This window comes from Curcuma longa, chromosome 2 (genome assembly GCF_044706935.1).
Source record: "Curcuma longa cultivar G26 ecotype Majalengka, Jawa Barat chromosome 2, ITB_CL_G26_1.1, whole genome shotgun sequence".
Taxonomy (NCBI): domain Eukaryota; kingdom Viridiplantae; phylum Streptophyta; class Magnoliopsida; order Zingiberales; family Zingiberaceae; genus Curcuma; species Curcuma longa.
The window spans coordinates 11,380,989-11,401,880 of record NC_133862.1 but is presented as its reverse complement, the minus strand read 5'-3'; the positions used below and the strand labels follow the sequence as shown (position 1 = coordinate 11,401,880).

The 20,892-nt window shown below is 38.9% G+C and overlaps 2 protein-coding genes and 2 pseudogenes across 2 annotated transcripts; 1 reads left to right on the top strand and 3 right to left on the bottom strand.

The window, feature by feature from the left end:
- Window positions 1-6,467: 6,467 nt before the first annotated feature.
- On the bottom strand, window positions 6,468-8,586 carry LOC141822336 (RNA-binding protein P-like; annotated as a pseudogene).
- A 1,528-nt stretch (window positions 8,587-10,114) lies between these two features.
- Window positions 10,115-11,775, top strand: LOC141821613 (putative protein S-acyltransferase 4). Its single transcript, XM_074708984.1, has 5 exons — window positions 10,115-10,165; window positions 10,341-10,547; window positions 10,647-10,961; window positions 11,044-11,277; window positions 11,356-11,775. The coding sequence occupies exons 1-5, from the start codon at window positions 10,115-10,117 to the stop codon at window positions 11,773-11,775; spliced, it is 1,227 nt and encodes a 408-aa protein (XP_074565085.1).
- A 565-nt stretch (window positions 11,776-12,340) lies between these two features.
- Window positions 12,341-13,649, bottom strand: LOC141821201 (uncharacterized; annotated as a pseudogene).
- A 1,162-nt stretch (window positions 13,650-14,811) lies between these two features.
- On the bottom strand, window positions 14,812-20,576 carry LOC141821200 (calcium/calmodulin-dependent serine/threonine-protein kinase 1-like). The gene is made up of 11 exons (XM_074708592.1): window positions 19,676-20,576; window positions 18,144-18,274; window positions 17,195-17,236; window positions 16,967-17,075; window positions 16,735-16,813; window positions 16,339-16,635; window positions 16,146-16,258; window positions 15,875-15,982; window positions 15,733-15,795; window positions 15,475-15,642; window positions 14,812-15,398 (listed from the first exon to the last, which is right to left on the bottom strand). The coding sequence occupies exons 1-11, from the start codon at window positions 20,156-20,158 to the stop codon at window positions 15,261-15,263; spliced, it is 1,731 nt and encodes a 576-aa protein (XP_074564693.1). The 5' UTR covers window positions 20,159-20,576; the 3' UTR covers window positions 14,812-15,260.
- Between the last annotated feature and the right edge of the window lie 316 nt (window positions 20,577-20,892).

The following is a 20,892-nucleotide window of genomic DNA, read 5'->3' as shown; positions in this document are numbered from 1 at the left end:
CTTTCTCAGGATGTTTGAGGAACGAGACCTACACAACATGAAGATGGAGGAAATCAAAGGGTGAGGTGGGGGGAGACAACATTGATAGAAGGAAACCGAGCCTTCTCTCTCTCACACACACCGCATCCACACCTGTGAGCTGTCTCCATGCTTCCCTTATTCTGAGACTGATTGCACTGTGGGGGGTGTGGGCATTGGGGGACGCAACCACAGGGTTCAAAAGGGAGCCACTCGTGTGGGTGGGAAGTCTGAGTCCTCTCGCCATTCTCCTCCTTTATATTGGAGCTGCACCCTGTCTCTCTCAGCCTGGGCAAAACCACCAGAACTCCCTTGTCCATTAGCAGGCACACACAATTCTTGCCAATGCCAAAAAACAGAAAAACAAAGTCGATTTTAGAGAAAACCCATCAAAAATATTGCCTGAAAGCAAAGGAAAACAGACAACTCTGCCCATAAATGGAGGAACTGGTACCTTTGCTAGTTGGCCATCTCAATTTTCGTGGTACTTGTACAACTTTATTCACTGTACCCCTTTCCTAACTCTCGTCCTTTCCCATGACTCGTCCCAAACTTATCTTTAACTTCTTATTTCAGATTGCTTTTAATCAGTCTCACAAGGATAGATTTTTTTGCTTTTCTCTAGATCTTCCGGGAAAAAGACAATTAACCACAACTATGGATTTTTAATATCTTCTCCAGTGAAATAAGGTGATCTAAAGCTCTAAAAAGATGAAGGACAGACAACAAAATGAACTGCAAAATTTGTATTAAAGAGATTCATCTTAATTTCATGATCTTTTTTGAGCATATATGGATAGAATTGAAACATATTTTAAACATTTGAAAATGAGTTGGAGGGTTCACTCAAGGTGATCTAATTTTACTTCTTAAGAGTTTTTCGCTTGTCAAATGATAGACAATTCTCTTGGGAGCCATACTAGAGAAGAACTTCAACAAAGAGAATTACAAGAAGAAGGATATATTGCAAACCAAAGGAAGAGTTCACAAATTAAGGTGACACCAAGAAGAACAAGTGCTCTTATAATAAAAGGAAAATTATTTAGTCAGACTCAAAGAAGTTGTTGCAAACAGTAATGAATGTAAATCATAAGACAAAGACCAACTATGACATTTGGCAATTACTGATTGATTTCTTCATTATGAATGCAGCCACTATATATCTCACCAGTGACAATTCTGAATTTAGAAGCCTTCATCATTACAAAGGAAGAAGTTAATTATATGATCTAATTATTGTGCAAAGAATTTGTTTGAGAAGTCATGCATGTGTAAAAGATATGCCATGCGGCGCAACTGATATTATTAATTAAAAATTTTGTTTGTCTAATATAAGAAATATTTTTATGAACTCATGTTTGGAGAAAGGTTTAAAGTGTTTGATTCTCTATGCTATCTATGTTCTTCTTTCAACTTCAAAAGGTTTTCCTTTAAGAGAGCTTCTCATAGGTAAACATTTTAACATGCATTTCTTCAAAAAGTGATGATTATCTTGAAATTCGAACCTTTTGCTTTCTCTCAAAATATTAAATTGATGTAAAGTCACTAAAGAGTGACATGCACGGTGGAATTCCATTAGTTGTTTGGTAGACTTAACAAAAAGAAGGGTAATTGATCACCCAACAGTAAAAGGCAAAATATGATTCTCATGTTTTTAAACCTAATTAATATACAGTTCGAACTAAAATAAATATATATAAAAAATAATAAAAACTTCGAATATGTACATGTATATATGTCTTGGCGATAAGCCTGCCCTTTAAAAATGCCATTAATATAGCTGACGTTTTGTTGAAAAGTCAGAAACTAATTCTTTGACGAATTTGACTTTTAATTGTAAGTCAAATTTGCAATTAATGAGATATGAAAATTGTATCCTACACCACGAGTGAGACAAATTAAATCAGTATACATGGAGGAGAGCCGATTCTGCTTTTGCTTTTGCTTTAGCTTCCACTTTAATTTCCTTTATTTACTGGCTCGATCGATCGAGTAATAATTGTGGGTTTCAAAATTAGTTGGAGTTAAAGAAATTTGACTGGTTAAATCAACTCAGCTTCATTCTTGAGTTATATATGACAAACAACAATCCGCGTCCCACGACATGTTCATGCCCTGATCGTATTAAACATACATCATCTTTGAACATGGACGACCAAATATAAATAAAAAAACAACCTCCAAAATAATATATTTGATTTTTGGACTGTGACTGATTGCTAGCTTCGCGATTTAGGCACCAAACGGATGCTCTTGTTTTGGACTGTTCAGAGGCCGTTGCAGCTGTTAAGGGGGCAGCAGGGCGAGCTGCTTCCTAATTTCCACCTGCTTCCTCAATTCTTTTTCTTTTTTTTTTTTTTTTATTTATGACGTTATATTATATATATGGCCTTTTATCCTCTGCATGTGTCATGAATTCTAATATTGCATGAGATGAGTCATCCTTTTTCTTCTGGGTTACGTGTTCATTCACGAAAGGGGAGACGAGTGAGAGAGGGAAAGAAAACGGCCGCTACGGTCAGATTTGGAAGGACGTGGCGCATGTGTCGGGTGGATGGAGTTACACTTGAAACCGCCTCCTGTCACCTTGTAACGGACCCGTTTGACATGAGTCTCGTCCGTTGCGCATTTATGGTGGGACTTTGCTCCTTTTCGGGTACGTTTTTTGTCGTATCGTTATCACCTATCGGGGGAGTTTTGGACGCTTGTGAAACCGTTTTATTCTTTGGCTGCATGAATGGTGACAGGGAGAAGGGAAAGAAAATTAGGTATGAACAATAGTAAGCATGAATGCTAACTCTCCCTTGAAAATTAGGTTCGACTCAAACAAAGTAGGCTCTCACTCAGAGCATATTTGAGGCAGAACTCTACCTTTTTGACAAAAACCGGACAATCTCCACTGTATATAGAGACATCTCGATACATAAGGATATGAGTTACCTGCTCCAACAACATAAACAACAGTTGCTCCACTCTCTATACATGATCATGATCATAATATGATATATCACGATAATATCACCAGACGCTACACATGATCACAACAAAGACAAGATACATAATATTACATTAAGTATCATTAGCATTCAACAAGAATGACAAGCCAATAAACCAAGGAAAGCTTACTTAAATAACTATTCCCCTTTTTGACAAACACCAACTATCAAAACACACTTATCAGATAAGGTAATTAAATGAGAGCCACCATGGTAGACCTAAATTTCATAGGTGGATGGTCAACACGTTTGGCTAGAGAAAAAAAAAGTATCCTTACAAATACAAAGACAATATAAATTGTTAGTAGCATATGAGTGCTCATGTGTATTCAGTTGTCGTGTCAAGAATAGAGACAGCAAAAATAAGAATAAAACATTCCACGATATTAACACAGTACAATATAACATAATTCAAAGAGTAGCTTCTAATCCATAGCTTATGGCGCACCTGATATATCGCACTCGAATATCCACTAAAATTACTTTTTCATGAGATGTTGAAGTACACAATATGTCCCTTCTCTCAAACAGATGATGAAGGCTACTCGAGTGGGAACTAACATCCTAAGTTCCACACTTGGAACAAGACCATTATCTCCAGTACTCTTCATCCTACTCATGAAGTTGCAACTATTGATGAATTGCAATCAAGCTCACACTCATCTACTAAGTGTGTGTGACAAAGCAATAAACACATGATCATGTGTCAAAAAGTTTGTCTCCAACTTTAAGTGTTCATCCTGACATCCTCTGAGAGCTACAAATGGTAGTGGTACTATTATTGGATCCTCATCATGATGCTCCTCCTTATCCTCATCTCCATCCTCATAATCCTCGAGACACTCAGTCCAAAATCGAGCAAAAGCAGAATGGAACATGTTAGGATGAAAATGTTCAATAAGCCCCTCAATGCAACCCTCTCCTCACAATTCTCCGGCAGCAGTAGTGTCCAATACAAGCAGAGATAATCACACAGGCATGAGCTTTCATCTAACACAATCTCTGACAGCCTCAATGTGGCCTGTCAACACAATAGGTGGTTCGCTCTCCCCTTTGGCCCTCTCTTTGCTTTTCCTCCCCTCCATCTACAATCCTTGGCTCCAACAATGTCCACTGGAGTCACCCCCGCCCAAATTCTGTTCACAATCAGTGATGGAAGACCAAGGCTTGCCTAAGGACAAAGACCGAGCAGTGACCAGCTACCCCTACCACCGCAATCAATGTTGTCAATTGCAAATTAATGATTGAGATTGCAAGACTCAAGGTGATTTTTTCACTGTCACCTCCTTTCACTCTTTCCCTTCTCACTGCTATGGTAGTCAGTATTCTTTCATGCTTTCCCCATTTCCTTTCCCTCCCTTTTCTTTCTCACTTTCACCTTCTACTTCCTCTCAGGTACACAGAGCTCAAGCGAAAGAGGGCAGTTATCCTGATCTAAGGATTGATTGTCTGTAAACAACTTATCCAATCTAAGAATTGATCATCTACATCTCTATGACTCGTGAATCCTTGACACTATAATGACAAAAATATAAGCTGTTACCAATTCAGACTAGAAAAGTTTACAGAATTTAAGGACATAATGGAATAAATAATGATTTCAGAATGGCCAATAATGAATAGTTTGAATGAACGAACAGAGTATTCCAACTTGACCAAAACTTATAGATGGTCTGTACAGAGAAGAAACACACTGAAAAGAAAGCGAAAGTACTGACATTTGACACCAAATCATGTGATCTACTTACGGTGCCTAATTGCACAATATAAGAATTCCAATGTGAGTATTATTTCAAAAATATGATAAGGCCACTGATCCAGAAGGGCAAGAGTTATGGTGCAAAATGGTGAATCAAGAAAAAGAAACTGAATCAAGAACTTAAAACAAAATCAAATTTTTGGCCAAGCAGTGCAAATCATAGCATTTGCAATCAATAAACATTTTCGAAAGCCAAAAATATACTTTGATAAGTTGAATAGCTATTTTTCCTAAAATATTAGTAGATTAAGTAACCATTTACAGCCCAAACATCACCTTTAATTAAAAAAAAAATCATTTTGTAAGAGAATTCAGTACATAAACCAACACCTATAAGTAGAAAGAATTTCTTGCCAATTTTACCAATTGCGTGACTAGAAAAATGTTGATGGTAGAACCATAGTAAACGTATTAGTAACAGAATAATAATAAACTAAAAAAAATTCTTGAGTTTTAAATCAGCAAGGTCTTTACAAGAAGCCATTCAGAGGATTTAAATATGCCCATATAGTAACTCAAAATACTGCATAAGTCAAAAGGATCATGATAAAAATTTTACCGCCGAGGTGCTCAAAACATCATTTTAAATTATTGCAAAACAAGTTAAAAAACCATTGTATTGATCACAGAAGCAGGAACTTCAGAAGGAGCAACATTGCAGTACAAAATAGATTTATGCACCAAGAAAGAATCTGCAATATAATTAAGTGTGAAAACATTTGCACAAAAGGTTTTCAAAATGCTGCCAAAAAATTTAGGAATTCAAGTTTATAGTGGATCAAAACTAGAAGTTGCTCAGGGAAATTTTTATAGTGGATCAAAACTAGAAGTTGCTCAGGGAAATTTAAAAAAAAACAATAAAGGGAAGATGCCATGTTGTGAGGAGTTAAATTATGTTTAAATACATCGTGAGTGCCTTGGCATTTTGGGTTGGATTGAACTCCCTTTTGGGCTGAACAATATAGAATAAATTGATTTGATTCATAACAAAATTGCATAAGTTCATGTGTCCCACTAATAACAATGTGCAATTTATAATTTATTTCATTCTATTGAGAATAGAAATGAAATAAGCAATAGAAATCTTATTCACCAAATGTTTTTGACTTGTAGAAATCATTGTCATCAAAGGTAGCTTAGACTTAACATGACTTCTAACTCACTAACATGTCATTTTTATTGTCATTCTATTTATCAATATAAAAAGATTTATTTATTCTTAATCGATGACGAGTTCATAATTGGCTATCATCTATTTTGTGTCTCAATTTGATGAAATGTTTTCATCCATGTCACAGTCAACTTTGAGGTTTCACTCTATTTAACCACAAACTTCTATTGAATAATATAAATTCATCATTTCTTCCTTTCTTTTATATTAATTCAGTTTAATGTTTATGTTAATTCAGTTTAGTTTATAGTACATTTCATTTAATTTTTTTTATTGGTTAAATTTAACTTTTAGTTGTTTTTTTTATTTTCAGAATTGTATAATAAAATAAGATTCATATTGAATTGAACTGAATCGCAACAATTCTTTTTATTTCCAACTCATATGTAAGAACCCTATTGTTTTATATATGAACCACATTGTATTGTTTGATAATTTGTGAATCATACGATTCTGAAAACTACGCTGACAACAACAATCAGACAATCCTATGTGGTTCATATAGGGTACAATTGCACAGGAAAATAACAGGAACCAACAGGGAAACTAATAGTTGCACTGCAAGCCAATACACAGAGAAAGAAGGAAAAAGAAACTAGTTTGTATTGCTCATAGTGTCATGTTGTTGCAGCTCCTACTATACAAACTGCAAAAAACATTCAATCCTATCCCCAAAATTAAATTTGGAAGGAAGAAGTGCTTCTGAATGAATGCTAAATCTACTCAAACATCAACCAATTAGTAACAAACTGGTTGACAACATTGGCATATACTAACTTGCAGCTTGTTCTGTCAGTAAATGCTAACTAGTCAATAAAAAATGTTATTTTTCACTCCCTCTTTTTTTCTATCTTTACAAGTAATCGTAGGGGAGAGCAAATTGTTTTTCATTCTATTCCTCATTTTTTCTGTCCCACATCCTCTTCTGTCTCATTTTCTATCCTCACAATCCCAATAAACAAAGCCTAAAATCAGATTGGGGTTCAAATATATGCGAAAGGTCAGTAAAAACTGTTAAAATTTAATAGTATTTATACCTGTGATTATCTAACGACCCAGGTAAGGGGCCTAGGCCACCCGTTTGCCCATGTCCTGTTTGGCTCCTAGTAGAGCTTCCCTGTACGGTTGAGGAAGTTCCATATCCACCTTGCGCATGTCCCTGCGAACCATAACCTCCCATCATGCCAGCATTCACACTCTCCCCAACACCACCACCACCACCACTGCGCAAACCATGCCCAGAGCTGTTTGGCAATGTCCCAGTATTTCCTGCCACCCCACTGGACCACAAATTACCCAGGATGTTTGTCAAGCCTAACGCAGATCCTTGGGTAGCAAGCAAAGCAGTGAGAGCCTGCCCAATGCAGGATTCAACCCGGAAGCCATTGCAGCTGCTAGCTAAATAGACTGGTTAAACCCCATTCCAGAACTTGAAGGAACCATGAGGTGCCCAGCACTTGTGGCGCTTGAGAGATGACTCCTAACTCTACTAAAAAAATGCAGGATTATCACTCCTTGGGAAATTTGGACCAAACATTCCGCCAGCCCCATGATGCAGACGACCGTGTTGAGCCCCAGAACCATGAAACTGAAATTCCGGCTTATTTGGCTTTGGCCCATCGATTGCCTTATGACAATGCTATATTTGACCCTCAAAATTATTGTGAGGTTCCTCCAATGCTTTCTTCACACTGTCAATCGTCTTGTAAACAAATAAAGCAAAGCCCTTGGGCTTTCCAGTCACCTTATCCAGTCCTAGAGGCCCCTCCTCGACCTCCCCGTACTTGGAAAAGAACTGAAGCAGCTTTTGAGGGTCAAGCTCCGCCTCGACGTTGCTTACAAATATTTTCCTGTGTGTGTACTCTGACACTTGAGGAGTAGATGGCGGCACAGGCCCAGCTGAGGCGAACTGGCAGGCAGTCATCCGGTTGCCAATCTTCTTTTGGGGCTCCTGTAGGGCGCGACGGGCACCGATCCGATGCTTAAATAGAATAAACCCATAGCCCTTGGGCTTGCCAGTCGCTTTATCCATGACCGCGTTGCAGTCCTCGACTCGCCATACTGGCCAGCAGCAAGAATCTCAGCGCCGGAGGCCGTGGACGAAGATCTTGCGATGGGCAGGATCGAGTTCAGCGATGCGATGTATCTCCGACAGTAAGTCCGGGTGCTTCACGGCTGCGTCAAGGAGAAGCTCGATGATGTAATCTTTGGGAAAAGGCGAGGAGTTTTTGGATCGAGGCCGGGTCTCTCTCGTTCCCGTCGTCTTCGTCGACTCTGCCACTATGCGCGTTTTCGACGCCATGGTACGTCAAGGTCCCCGGAGAGGCCATCATGGATCTGGGGGTCCGAGTCAGCTCCAGACGGATGTTGTTCCTCTTGGAATTCAGGGACCGGGGCATCTCCGGATGCTTCCTCCTCAAAAATACCCGCTTTGGCGGGCGAGGTAAGCTTTCGCTTCTTGGCCATGGCGGCGTAGACCAAGATAACGAGGTTAGGGTTTGTACAAGGCGACTCGGAGTAGCATGAGAATCGCCAGAGGGTTGCGTTGCAGACTACTTGCCGTTCGAAATCCGGCTCCCTTCAGTTTCACCCAGTCCATCGATGAATTGGTTTGCAGCAGAGGAGACAAGTACACTATCAAAATAGCCCCTGAATATTTTGTAAACTAGTATTTGCCCGTGGTATGGATTTTTTTAACTCAAAATAATATCATAGTTAATATCTCTTATTATATTGCTTATTTTGTTAAATAAACCTTGGAATTGATTAAACTTTTTTTTTTTGCTTTTATATTTTATTTAAATTTAAAATTTTGAGTTGGTTGATGATAAAATGAATGAGAAACTTTTAGTAAATTAAGCATATTTAAAAGAACCTGGCAAATTAAAAGTTCAATATAATTCATTAATAGAAGATTTCTGCTACTACACTTGTTATTAATTTTAAAAAATGGACAAAAATCATACGAGCATCTCATTTTATCGGAATCATTGAGTCTCTTTTTTATTTTTAATCAAAAATTTTTTTCAATGACATAGTTATTCTCCAATACATTATTAAAGTCTGAACTAATCAATTAGATTTGATATATTCAATAATATTTATATTGTAGCATCTACATAATATAATTATAATTACAATTTCATAATAATTACTATATATTTCATATTGTAATATCTACGATTTTATAATTATTATAATATAAATTTATCTTGTTCAATAATATTCATATTATGTTGTAACAATTATGAAAATTGTAACTGTTATAACTTTAATTGCTCTTGTTGACGCATTGGGCTTAGGCTAATTTCTACAATATAGACTTATTTAATAAGTTGCACTAAAATAATATTTTCTAATTATAGTAGCTATGAATTGTAGTTATAACTATTACAATGTTATAGCCGTATGATATATTTTTTATAATACAGACTATCTTGTTTAATAATATTTATGTTATAGTAGTTTATAGCTCCTACTTAGCTATGGTTATGCTTTCGTAGTTATTATAATGTGGACTTATTCTGTTTCATACAATTGATTGATCGATTCAGGAGTTAATGCGTGTGATAAAAGATAATAATATCAAATAAGGATAACTGTATTATTTTACTATGTTGATGGGAGGAGGAGCGCTTAATAAAAATTAAAAAAAGGCATCCTTTCAATTTTTACTCTTAAAAGTTTAAGTCATATTTATTATATTATTATTATTATATTATTATTATTATTATTATTTATTATTATTATTGCGTGTGGCTAGATTTATGAAAATGCTAAAAGTGCGTATTAGATTCGTTAAATTTAACAAGGTCTGCCTAAATGCCCGGACTTTATATCTTGATGCCGCTTTTTCCACCGCGCCATCACGCATAATAATGGCTTGTAAAAAAGGCATGCTTATCGTCGCGCCTTCATCGTCGTTGCCTCCCTGCGCAAATGCCGTAGGCAAATTGGTTAATGGAGAAGAACAAAACCATTGCCTTAATTAAGCAAGCAAAAAGAACCAAACAAGGATGGGGGCTGCTAGTTGTGACCCACCCCAAACGTCCAAAGGAGAAGACCAATAGAGAGGCTGGAGGGGAAGCTTGGCTCTCCCTCTCTCTCTCTCTCACATTCGGCCTTCCAAATTCCAAACCTCTCCTTTGAAATCTATTTTTTTTTATCTCCATGGAATCGCCCAGACTGAAGAGGCTGTATCAAGTTTGGCACGGAAACAATGTAAGAAGAGATCGCAGGCCGGACCTGAGATTTTCTAGGCTTTCGTTCTAGAATTGCTTATCATAGTTCGATTTTATCTACCACCTTGTTTAAATTTTCTCGTTGACCATGTTTAACAATGCGATCGAATTATGATGATATTCGTGAATTATGATCTATAGTTATGTCCTCTCAGAGGTTCCTGTGTGGTGGAAGGTTGGTATTTGGTCCTGATGGTTCTTCAGTATTCCTATCGATGTTTATGATAGCTACCCCAACAATCATATTTTGTGCTCAAGTTTTTGTCAAAATTCATAATCGCGAGATCCACCGAAGTCAACCCCAAAGCCATCATATTCTCGGGCACCCAGTGCTCATTGGGGCAATCCTTCTCCTAGTTGCGGTAAGATATCATCAGAGCTACTTTCTAACACAAAAGTGTAGATTCGATTCGACATGATCAGTTTCCAGGTAACATCTTCATACATTAATAACTATGCAGGACATGACTTTCTTGATGTTGACTTCTAGTAGAGATCCAGGCATAGTGCCACGGAATCTGTGGCCGGCGCCGGCAGAATCTGGCCACGGATTTGACGGCGCGTATCCATCCATGGAATGGCCCAATGGAGCCAGTCAAAACATGAGGCTGCCTCGCACCAAGGAAGTGGAGGTCAATGGATTCAGTGTGAGAGTGAAGTACTGTGAGACATGTTTGCTGTATCGTCCTCCTCGAGCTTCTCATTGCGCCATCTGCAACAACTGCGTGCAGAAGTTCGATCACCACTGCCCGTGGGTCGGCCAGTGCATTGGACTAGTAAGCCATGCCACTCTGTGATGAGATTGTATGCATAGATCACTTTGGCTTTTTAACTCTCTGAAATGTGATCTGCATGCAGCGAAACTATCGGTTCTTCTTCATGTTTATATTGTCCTCGACCCTCCTTTGCATTTACGTATTCACTTTCTCGTGGCTAAACATTCTTGAAGAAAAGAAGAACTACCACAATTCGGTGTGGAAATCCATGAGCGGCCAGTTCGTGTCACTCGCACTCATTCTCTATGTGTTCTTCGTGGTTTGGTTTGTCGGCGGGCTCACAGCATTCCACGCCTACTTAATCAGCAAAAATCAGGTGACCAATAGTTGTCCTTTCATTTTCAGCTTTGTGTCTTCTGTTGATGAATAGCTTTGTGGTTTGGTTTTTCAACAGACGACATATGAGAATTTTCGTTATCGCTATGACAAGAGAGAGAATCCATACAACAAGGGGCTGCTAGGAAACATAAAAGATGTATTCTTCACAAAGATTCCTCCATCGTTGAATGATTTTCGGTCTTGGGTGCTCGAACTGGATGCTTTTTCCACTGCTTCGAATGGAGGGATGAGCATTAAAAGATCGAAAGAGATGATTGACTTAGAAATAGGCAATGTATCAGATAATTTAGGTAGTAACAGACGATTTTCTAGTGTCCTACAAAATTTAGATTGCAGTTCTGTCGATGGTAACAAAGTAAGAAGCAAAGAAGACGATTCTTATCCATTAGCTTTCCCTGGAATCGAAGAACCTATCGAAGAAGATGCACTATACTCTGACGAGGAAAGCAACTCCAAGTACAAAACAGCTAATTAAGGTATGATAGTTAATTATATTTCACCTTAATCTTTGATTTTGCATCGATCTTGCAATTAGCACTCAACAAGGTGGCTAGCACAAACTTAATCTTTGATTAAGTAGAAGCTCAATGGTACAAGAAGACTTAGTTTTTTGATCACTTGCACATTCCCCCTTGCAGGTCTTCATTGGCCAGTGTCTCATATTCAAGAAGCCAACATCTTATACATATTCTAGGAAATTTTATATATTCTTTATCCAGGTTGATCTCCGAGCTCGCTCATTCTTGTTAATGAAAGAAGCTTAAATTTTGTTTTTTTTTTGTTTTTGACATTTTATTCTATTTATTTCCCATGTAAATAGTTGGAAATTTTGTGATCACCAACTTTAGTTCTCCTCAGGTAGATTATATCATCAACACCTTTTTAATTAAATAAAATATATAGTTTATTAAAAATAAAATAAAATCACTCCAGCTACTGCAGAATTGACACCTCAATTATCAAAAATAAATAAATTAAAGTCACTCAATTTAACTGTTTTAGTTGAAAAACTGCAACACAATCGACTACACACACAGAGACTAGAAACACAACCTCTTCCTGCACCTGCATCCAGACTCGAATGGCCGTGACGGCAAATTCCAACACAATTCAAGCATGTCCACCACCAACTCCTCCACCATCTCCCTCAATATATCAAGCTCCATCACCACGCCCAAATTCTCCACCTCCCAGACTTTGCCCTCCCATCTCTCGCCCGCACTGCACTTGGTCGTCGCCCGAGTACTCCTCCTGGGCCACATGCGGCGCCGCGCCATGCCCGCCTTGCCTTTGATCACTTTGCGCTTGGGCGTTTCGTCGAACACCTTCCGACGGTTGAAGGAGCAGCTTCGAACGTCGTCAGACAATGTCACTTTATTGTTGTGGTCTCCTCCTGCAGAATTAACTGATTCGTCGAGTTTTTTAAAATGAATTGTTATTTGGATTGAATGAAATGTGTTTGTGTCGTCAGAACGATCGTTCAATTCTTACTAGTATCTACGTAGAGGACGCTGGTGCGCGATGGCCTCGGGATCTTGGTTGCGATGAATGGCGTCGCCTGCTGCGTCTCTGCACCAAGATGCGCGTTCATGAACTGTGAGGTGGTGCGCCAGGTTGCCGTACGTAACAGGTACACTTACCATTTGGGGAGAGACTGTTCCGAGATCGAGGGGACGATATCGGTTCGAGAACCGAAACGGGGCTCGGTTGATCGCCGCCGTCACAGCGCTCCTTGCTCGAAATTCCACCGCCGAGTTCGACCCGCCGCGCCGCCGACACGACGGGGGAGGCGGCCTCCTTCGAGCGGACGGCCTCGATGATCCGCCTCAGGGCCCTGAGGTCCTCGTCGCACTTCTCCAGCGCACGAAGTAGCTCCCGCCGCTTGTCCTCCTCCGGCGGCGGCGGCGGCCATGCGAGGGGGCGTGGCAGCCATGAGGGGGCGGGTCCTCCTCGAGACCCATTAGCCTCGCTACCACCGTCGGCGTCCGCCGCGGGCTGTTCGGAATCGCGGCGACGGCGGGCGGCGGTCGCTGAATCTCCAGCGCGATCGTGGGGCTCCGCGGAGTCTTCACCGTCGTCGTCGTCGTCGTTGGCAGCGGCGGAGGCAAGGTAGTCGTGACGGTGGGGTTCTCCGATTTCTTAGCTGGAGCACACACAACGGCCGGAACGGTAAACTACGGAGAGACTTGGAAACAAGTAGAGTCACCGCTTACCGGAGGTGAGGCGTTTGAGGGAGCGGCTGTGTTGACGGGAGAGGAAGTGGAAGATGCCGGACAAGCAGCCGACGCGGTTTTCGGATCTGATTTCACGGCGAGATGACGACGTTCGCAATGCCTCCAAAATCCCCATGGTTCCGGTGTTGAGTTCGGCGACGGAAGCGCCGCCGCAGTTAATGGCCGTAGCAGTGGCAGCAGGACAGCAATGCCCGCTGGGCGCTAGCTGTTAAATCATTAGGTCAAAAGTAGAACATGCCCAAAGTTAAATAATTTGACCAGTCTAATAGCGAATTAGACTAATGACTTAGGATTAAGGAAATTAAAGACGTCGTATTAAGATTTAAGGCCCGCGAAACGGACGGCGGTGATGATAACTGGGAGCGGAGGATGGTCCACACGTCAATCTTTTGCCATCTTCTATAAAGATCCTCTGTAAATAAAGAGAAAATAAAAATAAAGTCGAAAAGAAAAAAAAAAAGGTGGCAACGGGGACCGAACCTCTTCTGACCTGTGTACCTTGGTATCTTTTGCTGATTGTAATATGAAATTGATGAAGCTTCAGAAGGCAGTAAATGAGTTGAAACAAGTGATTAAATTTACGCAGAGATTTTAAATCAATTAAGAAAGTGCATGCCTTTCTAGTCTTCCACCACATCTGCTTTCAGAAACTAGCAAGTGATATATAAGGAACTGCATGCATGGAACCCGGCAAAACTTAGTGGATGGTGCCTGAAATGAAATCAATGCTGTCTCTTCTTTCGGCAGCTTTGAAGCTTTTTGTTCCACTGCATATCCCTAAAGCAAAGGTTATTCCTTCCTTCCAAAAGCTGCTGTTACCTTTTATCTCCACCTAAAGACCAGCAGAGCCGTTCCGGGGACCTGTTTATCAATGCGAGTTACACTTAGATCATGGAGGAGATGAAGCAAAGTATCCAACTTCACACGAGTCCTTGGCTTCCCTCCTTAGATCTTGAAGGGTGTTTATAGAAGAGGTATGAGTCCTGAACACTGGGGTAGATGTGGCAAAAGTGGAGTGTTAATGTTGCACAAACTATACTGCCCACATTGTGTTCGAAGATTAGTCTTCAAGAAAAAGTTGAATTCTCATATTAATTAGCTTTCTTGATTCCTTTTTCTTTCCTTCTTTTTCATGAGAAATTCAGCCTGTCTAGTTTGCCATCTCAGTGAGAAGCCTGAAGCCACGACATGATTGCTATAAATTAAAAAAAAAACATAAAGAAAAATAGGAACTACAAATTGCTTCGACTGAGACATGACTGAAAGTGATGGTCCTCAAAGCAGCAATTAATGAAAGGCATGCAATGTAGCTCCTTCATTAATTTTATGTAATCCATGTAGCTTGAACCCACCCTGTCCGGAACACAAGGCAGCTGCTTAATTGTTCACAATGTATTTCATCACATCACAGATAAGAGAGTAAATATCTTATTGAGTGCTAACAGAGAAGTGCAGGTTTGCAAACTCCATTTGCCGGCCTCAACTCCATCAATCTCCAGCGTTTTCTATCTCATTTGTACATCTACCTATGCATCAATAAGTGAAAACATTGTCTTAAGAGGAAGATTTCAATTGTGTTGTCCTGCCTGCTGAGATCTTTGGTTGGGTTGCCCACTCAGTGATCAAGGTTAAGGAATTGCATAGATTGTTTGGTTCTTCTCTTGATTCATCAAGCAATCAGCTGTTGAGACCATTTGCATCAATGCTCGAAGAAGACAAAGTTTATTTAAGCTTTTCGAATTGGGCGCGAAGAAACACCATGAAGAAGTTTAACAAATCCTAAGAGACTCAGTTTTCCATCAGAATGTCGTATCCAATCCTGGAGAACAACATGAACTGGAACTGATGGGCCAAGGCCGAGCTCCTGTAGAAGTGCATAGTCATTAGGTATCACATATTTGCAGCATATAGGATTCATTCTTTTGGTATTCACGACATACTGATGCAAGTTCATCTATCATGATGGGCCTGTTACCATCCTTCTCGAAGAACTCATAAGCTTGACGAGCATGGTGCTCCCAGGCATCCAGTGCTTCCATCTGATGCACGCTTATTGCTGCAGCAGCAAATTCTTCAAAGTGCAACTTTGTGTTTTGAAGGGAGCTTATCTAGTTCCAAAGAGGCAAACATGCTTATGTATCCAACTTCATCAGTCAAAACTTTTGTTAAGCTAATCAGAGTTTTCGAAAAAGGATTACCATGTTTACGAAATCAAGGACCTTTGCATCTTTCATTGCCTCCGTCGAATTTTTTAGCAAGGCCTGAAAGAAGATAAATTCTGAAGTTATGTGATCTGAAAGAAAAGCAAAAAATCATGATGCAAGGAAACCATCAACTAACCGTCTTTAAGTTTTGGAGGGAGATATAACCATTCTTGTTTGGATTTAACAAAGCAAACTGCTCTCGAAGGTAATAGAGCTGATTTACCTTCAAGGTCTTGGCAAGAGACTGTCACATAAAGAACAAGCTTGTAATCATGACTGCCAAAAAAAATAGTAACCATTTTTTGAAATCAGTAAATCTGTGCTTGGACCATTACAGGTCCATGATTCTCACACAATAGGAGTGCAAGATAAAAGTTTCTATTTTCTCAAGCAGGAATAGAGCATACCCTCAATGCTGATTTTCTTAGAGAAGACGAACATATGTAAGCTTTGATAAGCTTAAAGACTATAATATCCAGAGGAATCTTAATTTCTTCAGGATTCTGCAGCCAAGGATGACCTGAGATCAGTTGATTTTAGTTATTAACTAGCTCGTACACTTTTTTTTTCCTCCAAAACTCAATGTGATGAGAAACATACAAAGAGCTTGTGCAGCAGTCATTCTCTTTCGATAATCCTTATTCAGCAATTTCTTGACAAAGTCTTTGGCTTGAGAAGACAGAGATGGCCATGGAGCTTCATCGAAGCTTGGCTCAGCTTTTAGAACAGCTCGAAATATACCAGATTCTGTGCGTGCCCAAAAAGGACGGCTACCACAGAGCAAAATATATGCAATGACACCGATGCTCCACATGTCTGCCTCAGTTCCATAAGAACGGTGAAGAACTTCAGGTGCGACATAATATGCACTTCCAACAATATCATTCAATCTCTCGTCTGTAGGCCCAGTGAAGATGGCATGTTTGTTTATCTTACAATCTCAAAACAAAATGCATTTTGTTAACTTTAAGTTAAAAACAATGTTATGTAACCAACCTGGCTTTACAAAGTCTGACAAGCCAAAATCTATGGCCTTTAAGTTGGAGGTTTCGTCTCCCGAAGTAAAAAGAAAATTCTGTTGCAATAAAACAGAAGCCCAAGTTACACGATACTTCAAACTTAAACATGAAAATTGAAGTGATCACAAATTGACTATATGATTCCTTCTAAAACATCAGGATGCATTACACAAAGAAGTTCAAAATTTTCCATCAGGAGAAATAACTACCTCTGGTTTGAGATCTCTGTGAACAACACCTTGAAGGTGACAAAATGATACAGCACTCAAAATCTGAACTATGACAGTTTTTGCATCTTCTTCTGAATATTTCCCACCCCTAAAACAAAAGAAAGTTGAGAACTCCTCAATTGTTTGGTTCAAGCCATGAGAAGAGGTTTTAAAAAAAGAATCCATAGAAAGCTATTTGGAAAAGTACAACTTTGAATATGCAAATACCTAGACAGAATCCTTTCCAATAATTCACCACCTTTGCATAACCTATCAAAGAGAAGTTTATTAGCTCTATCAATAGAAACTGTCAATTGTTAGTTAATGATCTGCACATTGTAGCTGAATATATGCCTCTAGGCATGATTGTGAGTCATATGATAATTTTATAATTATGAAAAGAAAATCAGTAAATTTCAAAAACTATGTTATTGAATTATATTATCACAATTAACTTCTCAAACAATACATGACAGGGTTGCATAAACAATGCATGATGCAAAGAATGAAAAGCCTCTTCAATCATTTAAAGATTAAATCAGTTGCTCACTAGATGGCATCTAAAGGTACAGGAAAAAAAGAAATAAAACATCCATATCTGCTGAGTATATTTATTACACTTTACTATCGTTGTGAATTTTAACTTTTATGAGACTCCTTAGCTCAAATTTTAAGACATGCATGTGCACCAATGCTATCTTATTCATGCTATTGCCTTGTAAAGTGGTTATTGTAGCGTTTCATTAATAAATCAATAGCTGTTAATTCAAGCATTCTGAATTGGTAGCACTAGAATCACAAATCTATCTGATTTTAGGTGTTCAACTCCAAGATCCTCATTTAACGATCCAGTTTGGACATGGAAATGCTGATCTATTATTTTCAAAACAGGTTCACTTTTTACTATGGTCAATAAATGCAAGATATTTTTTTTCTTCATGTCAATGCAGAACTTTCTTCAAATTTTATATTTGGTAATTTGAATGTCTGACAATTAAATTTTTTAAAGAATTTTACAATCACATAGCATTAAGTAATTGGAAGAAGAAGAGAATTCCAGAATTTAGAACAAACAGAACTACATGACTTTCTTCATGTAATAATATCATCTTTGTCTGCATAAGGACCATGGCCAGAAGTTAAGGATCTAGAGTGCCTTAAAGTGGTGTAAACTTACTCCATTACGAGATACACATTATCTTCATCCTCATAAGCATCGTAGAAATGTACTAGATTCTTATGCCCTGCTAGAGAACTTAATATCCTCACTTCTCTACGTACATCTTCAATAGCTATAGAAGTTGTCATCTGCAAAGTATTTTGTACAAGACTAGCTCAGAGAATACTTTATTTTGTACTAATGCATATCAATTAGAAAGTTATGTGAAATTATGTGACTTTGAAAACCAAGTAAATGAGAACAAAATATATAATTATATAAGAAAACATAGAAAGTCCAGTAGCTGGAATGCTATATGATGAAAAAAAGCCATAACTTAATCAAAGCTAACAATAAGAAGCATTGGAGTATTTCCTGTGCTGACCGGAACTTTACTGGAACATTTTTTTTCGATTTTTACCAGAACTCTAATCAAAGATAACAAGATGTTAGAGTGATGTGTATGCCACTTGCTTAGTTCTTATATATACCATGTAAGAATAGACTAGATGTAACAAGAGGAGAATGCATGTAAGATTGATGACTCAGATGGTAGTACAATAATGGCTTCCTTCGTAAGAGCCTTTGAATCCATGTCCATTAATCCTCCAAAGCATGTATATCGGTTGTCACGGGAAGATAAGAATGGTTCATAATTTGTTCTTCAGAAGTGTATCATAGATAACTTCCCTAGAGAAGAAAACAAATTTCCCTAGAGTACAGTTCACAGAAACAAAACAAAATGTCGATATCACATTTGTAGAGAGAGAGAAAAATAAAATATACTTTGTATTAGAATGTTAGTGAAACAAGCAGAAGGTTTATTATATATCAAACAAGAACTACAGAATGGAAAGAAAAAAATAGTACATCTATACCATCATGATTCTATCAAACACAATACTGTTAATGAAGAATAACATTATGCTTCACATTGTTTCTGCCAGTCTTAATCAAATTTCATGCCACTTTCCAAAATTTCATACTCCAGGAGTTTCTTTGAAATATGGGCAATTTAATTTTACATATCAGTTATGGTCAACACTGGAGCTACACTGGGCAAAATTTGAAAACAAATGCATAGAACAACTTTAGAAGCTCCATGGAATGCAATAGAGTAATTATCTTTGAAATTAAACAAGTTTAGCTCCATGTAGCACTATTGACTAAAGCTGTTATATGAAATCAAACTATTTAAAATTGGAAAACAGACATTTGACAAGGTTTGAGCAACGGATCGAGTTGGATGAGGGCCGATTGGATTCTTTTGGACAAGTGGATGAGGTTTTAACAGTTTAGATGGGTTTACAAGGCGAGTGAATGGTAAATTTGAAAACACACTATATCAAAGGCATCATTTTGATGTTTGGCCTAGATAAATATCACAAATAATATAAATCTGAAGAATAAATCCCAGTTCTTGACTAGAATTCTTTCAAACACTATTGACTGTCACAGCTATAAAGGGAAGTCGTGAAAGTAATAAAAATGATGGGAAGAAAAACAAATGACCTGCAAACAAAGAACTGTAGGAAGGAAAAGAGATGAACCTTTGCTTTGGGAATGACCTTGACCGCCACCTCTTCTCCTTTCATGTCTCCCTTCTTCACCTTGGCAGCACATGTGTAACCAAAATGCCCACGCCCAACCTCCTCTGCAAGTTCAAATTTTGAGAAGAACTGCTTGGAGAATCCAAAGCTCTTGTCCAATCCCACTTCCACCTCACTGCCTTCGGGGATCGACGCCTCGTTCGGCTTCACCGAGCCGTGACGGCGCGCGAGGAGAGCCCTGATGTGCTTCGCAGGCGACGGAGGAGGGAAGGGCCGCTTGAGAAACATCAACGGCGTTCTCACACTGGAGTTGGCCGGCGAGTTCTTGTAAGAGCCTGGAAGAGGGCTTGGGCTGCAGAAGGGAAACTTGCCTTGCTGCGGGGTTCTCGGAACCGGCGTAGGTTGACCAATGTCAAGGGCCGGCAGGCCATCTTCTTCCTGGAATTCGGGGTTTTGTATTTGCTTTCCATGGCAGATTCCCATGGAAACCTAAACACACAAACTCAATGAAAAATGAGTAAAATTTGAGAACGGACTAGCAAATTCAAGGATGCCAAGAAGGAGAAGTACAATAGATAGGAAGAAACAAGCTAAAAAGATTAACAAAGAAGTGGGAAAAAAATCAAATTTGAGAGGGGTAGAGGAAAAGGAGAGAAAACTACAGCAAAGCTCAACTTTTTAGAATAGAGAGAGGAAAAGGAGGAAACTTTAAGACGGGAGTGAAGCACAAGGGAACAGAGTGAGAAGCAGTGGCCAAAGCAATGAATCCTTGCGTAATGAAGAGGAGAGAGCTGAGTGTTAGCCTTCTTTCATCATGTAAAACTATGCTGAAGAGGAAGCAAAGAGAGAACGAGAGAGAATGAGAGAAAGAATCCCTCCCTGCCTTTTGCTTTTTGCAGCTCTTGGCTGATGGTGGATGGATGGATGGAACCTGCTGTTGGTCATTATGGAAATAACGCCATTATCTGATTCTTGAGTTTGGTTTTGTGTCTCACTCACAGCCTGTCCTTTTTCAGCCACCACCTAAACAACTATTTTTCTTTTCTGCATTTCTTAATCTTCCTGTCCATCTCAGTGACTGAGCTTTCATGGAAATTTGACTCGATATGAAGGCTTGTTTCATTGAGTATAAAATGTTTCATCCACTGAGATCACATTCCTGAAGAACACATTCTGAAACTTTTACTTTCATTCTAAAACAAAACAACTTTGATTAA

Coding starts and splice junctions, on each gene's coding strand:
- LOC141821613 (XM_074708984.1), top strand. CDS start 10,115: ATGGAATCGCCCAGACTGAAGAGGCTGTATCAAGTTTGGCACGGAAAC. Junction 10,548..10,646: donor CAATCCTTCTCCTAGTTGCG/GTAAGATATCAT, acceptor ATAACTATGCAG/GACATGACTTTCTTGATGTT. Junction 11,278..11,355: donor ACTTAATCAGCAAAAATCAG/GTGACCAATAGT, acceptor GTTTTTCAACAG/ACGACATATGAGAATTTTCG.
- LOC141821200 (XM_074708592.1), bottom strand. CDS start 20,158: ATGGGAATCTGCCATGGAAAGCAAATACAAAACCCCGAATTCCAGGAA. Junction 16,259..16,338: donor GACTGCTGCACAAGCTCTTT/GTATGTTTCTCA, acceptor AACTGATCTCAG/GTCATCCTTGGCTGCAGAAT. Junction 15,983..16,145: donor TAAGAAAATCAGCATTGAGG/GTATGCTCTATT, acceptor TTTATGTGACAG/TCTCTTGCCAAGACCTTGAA.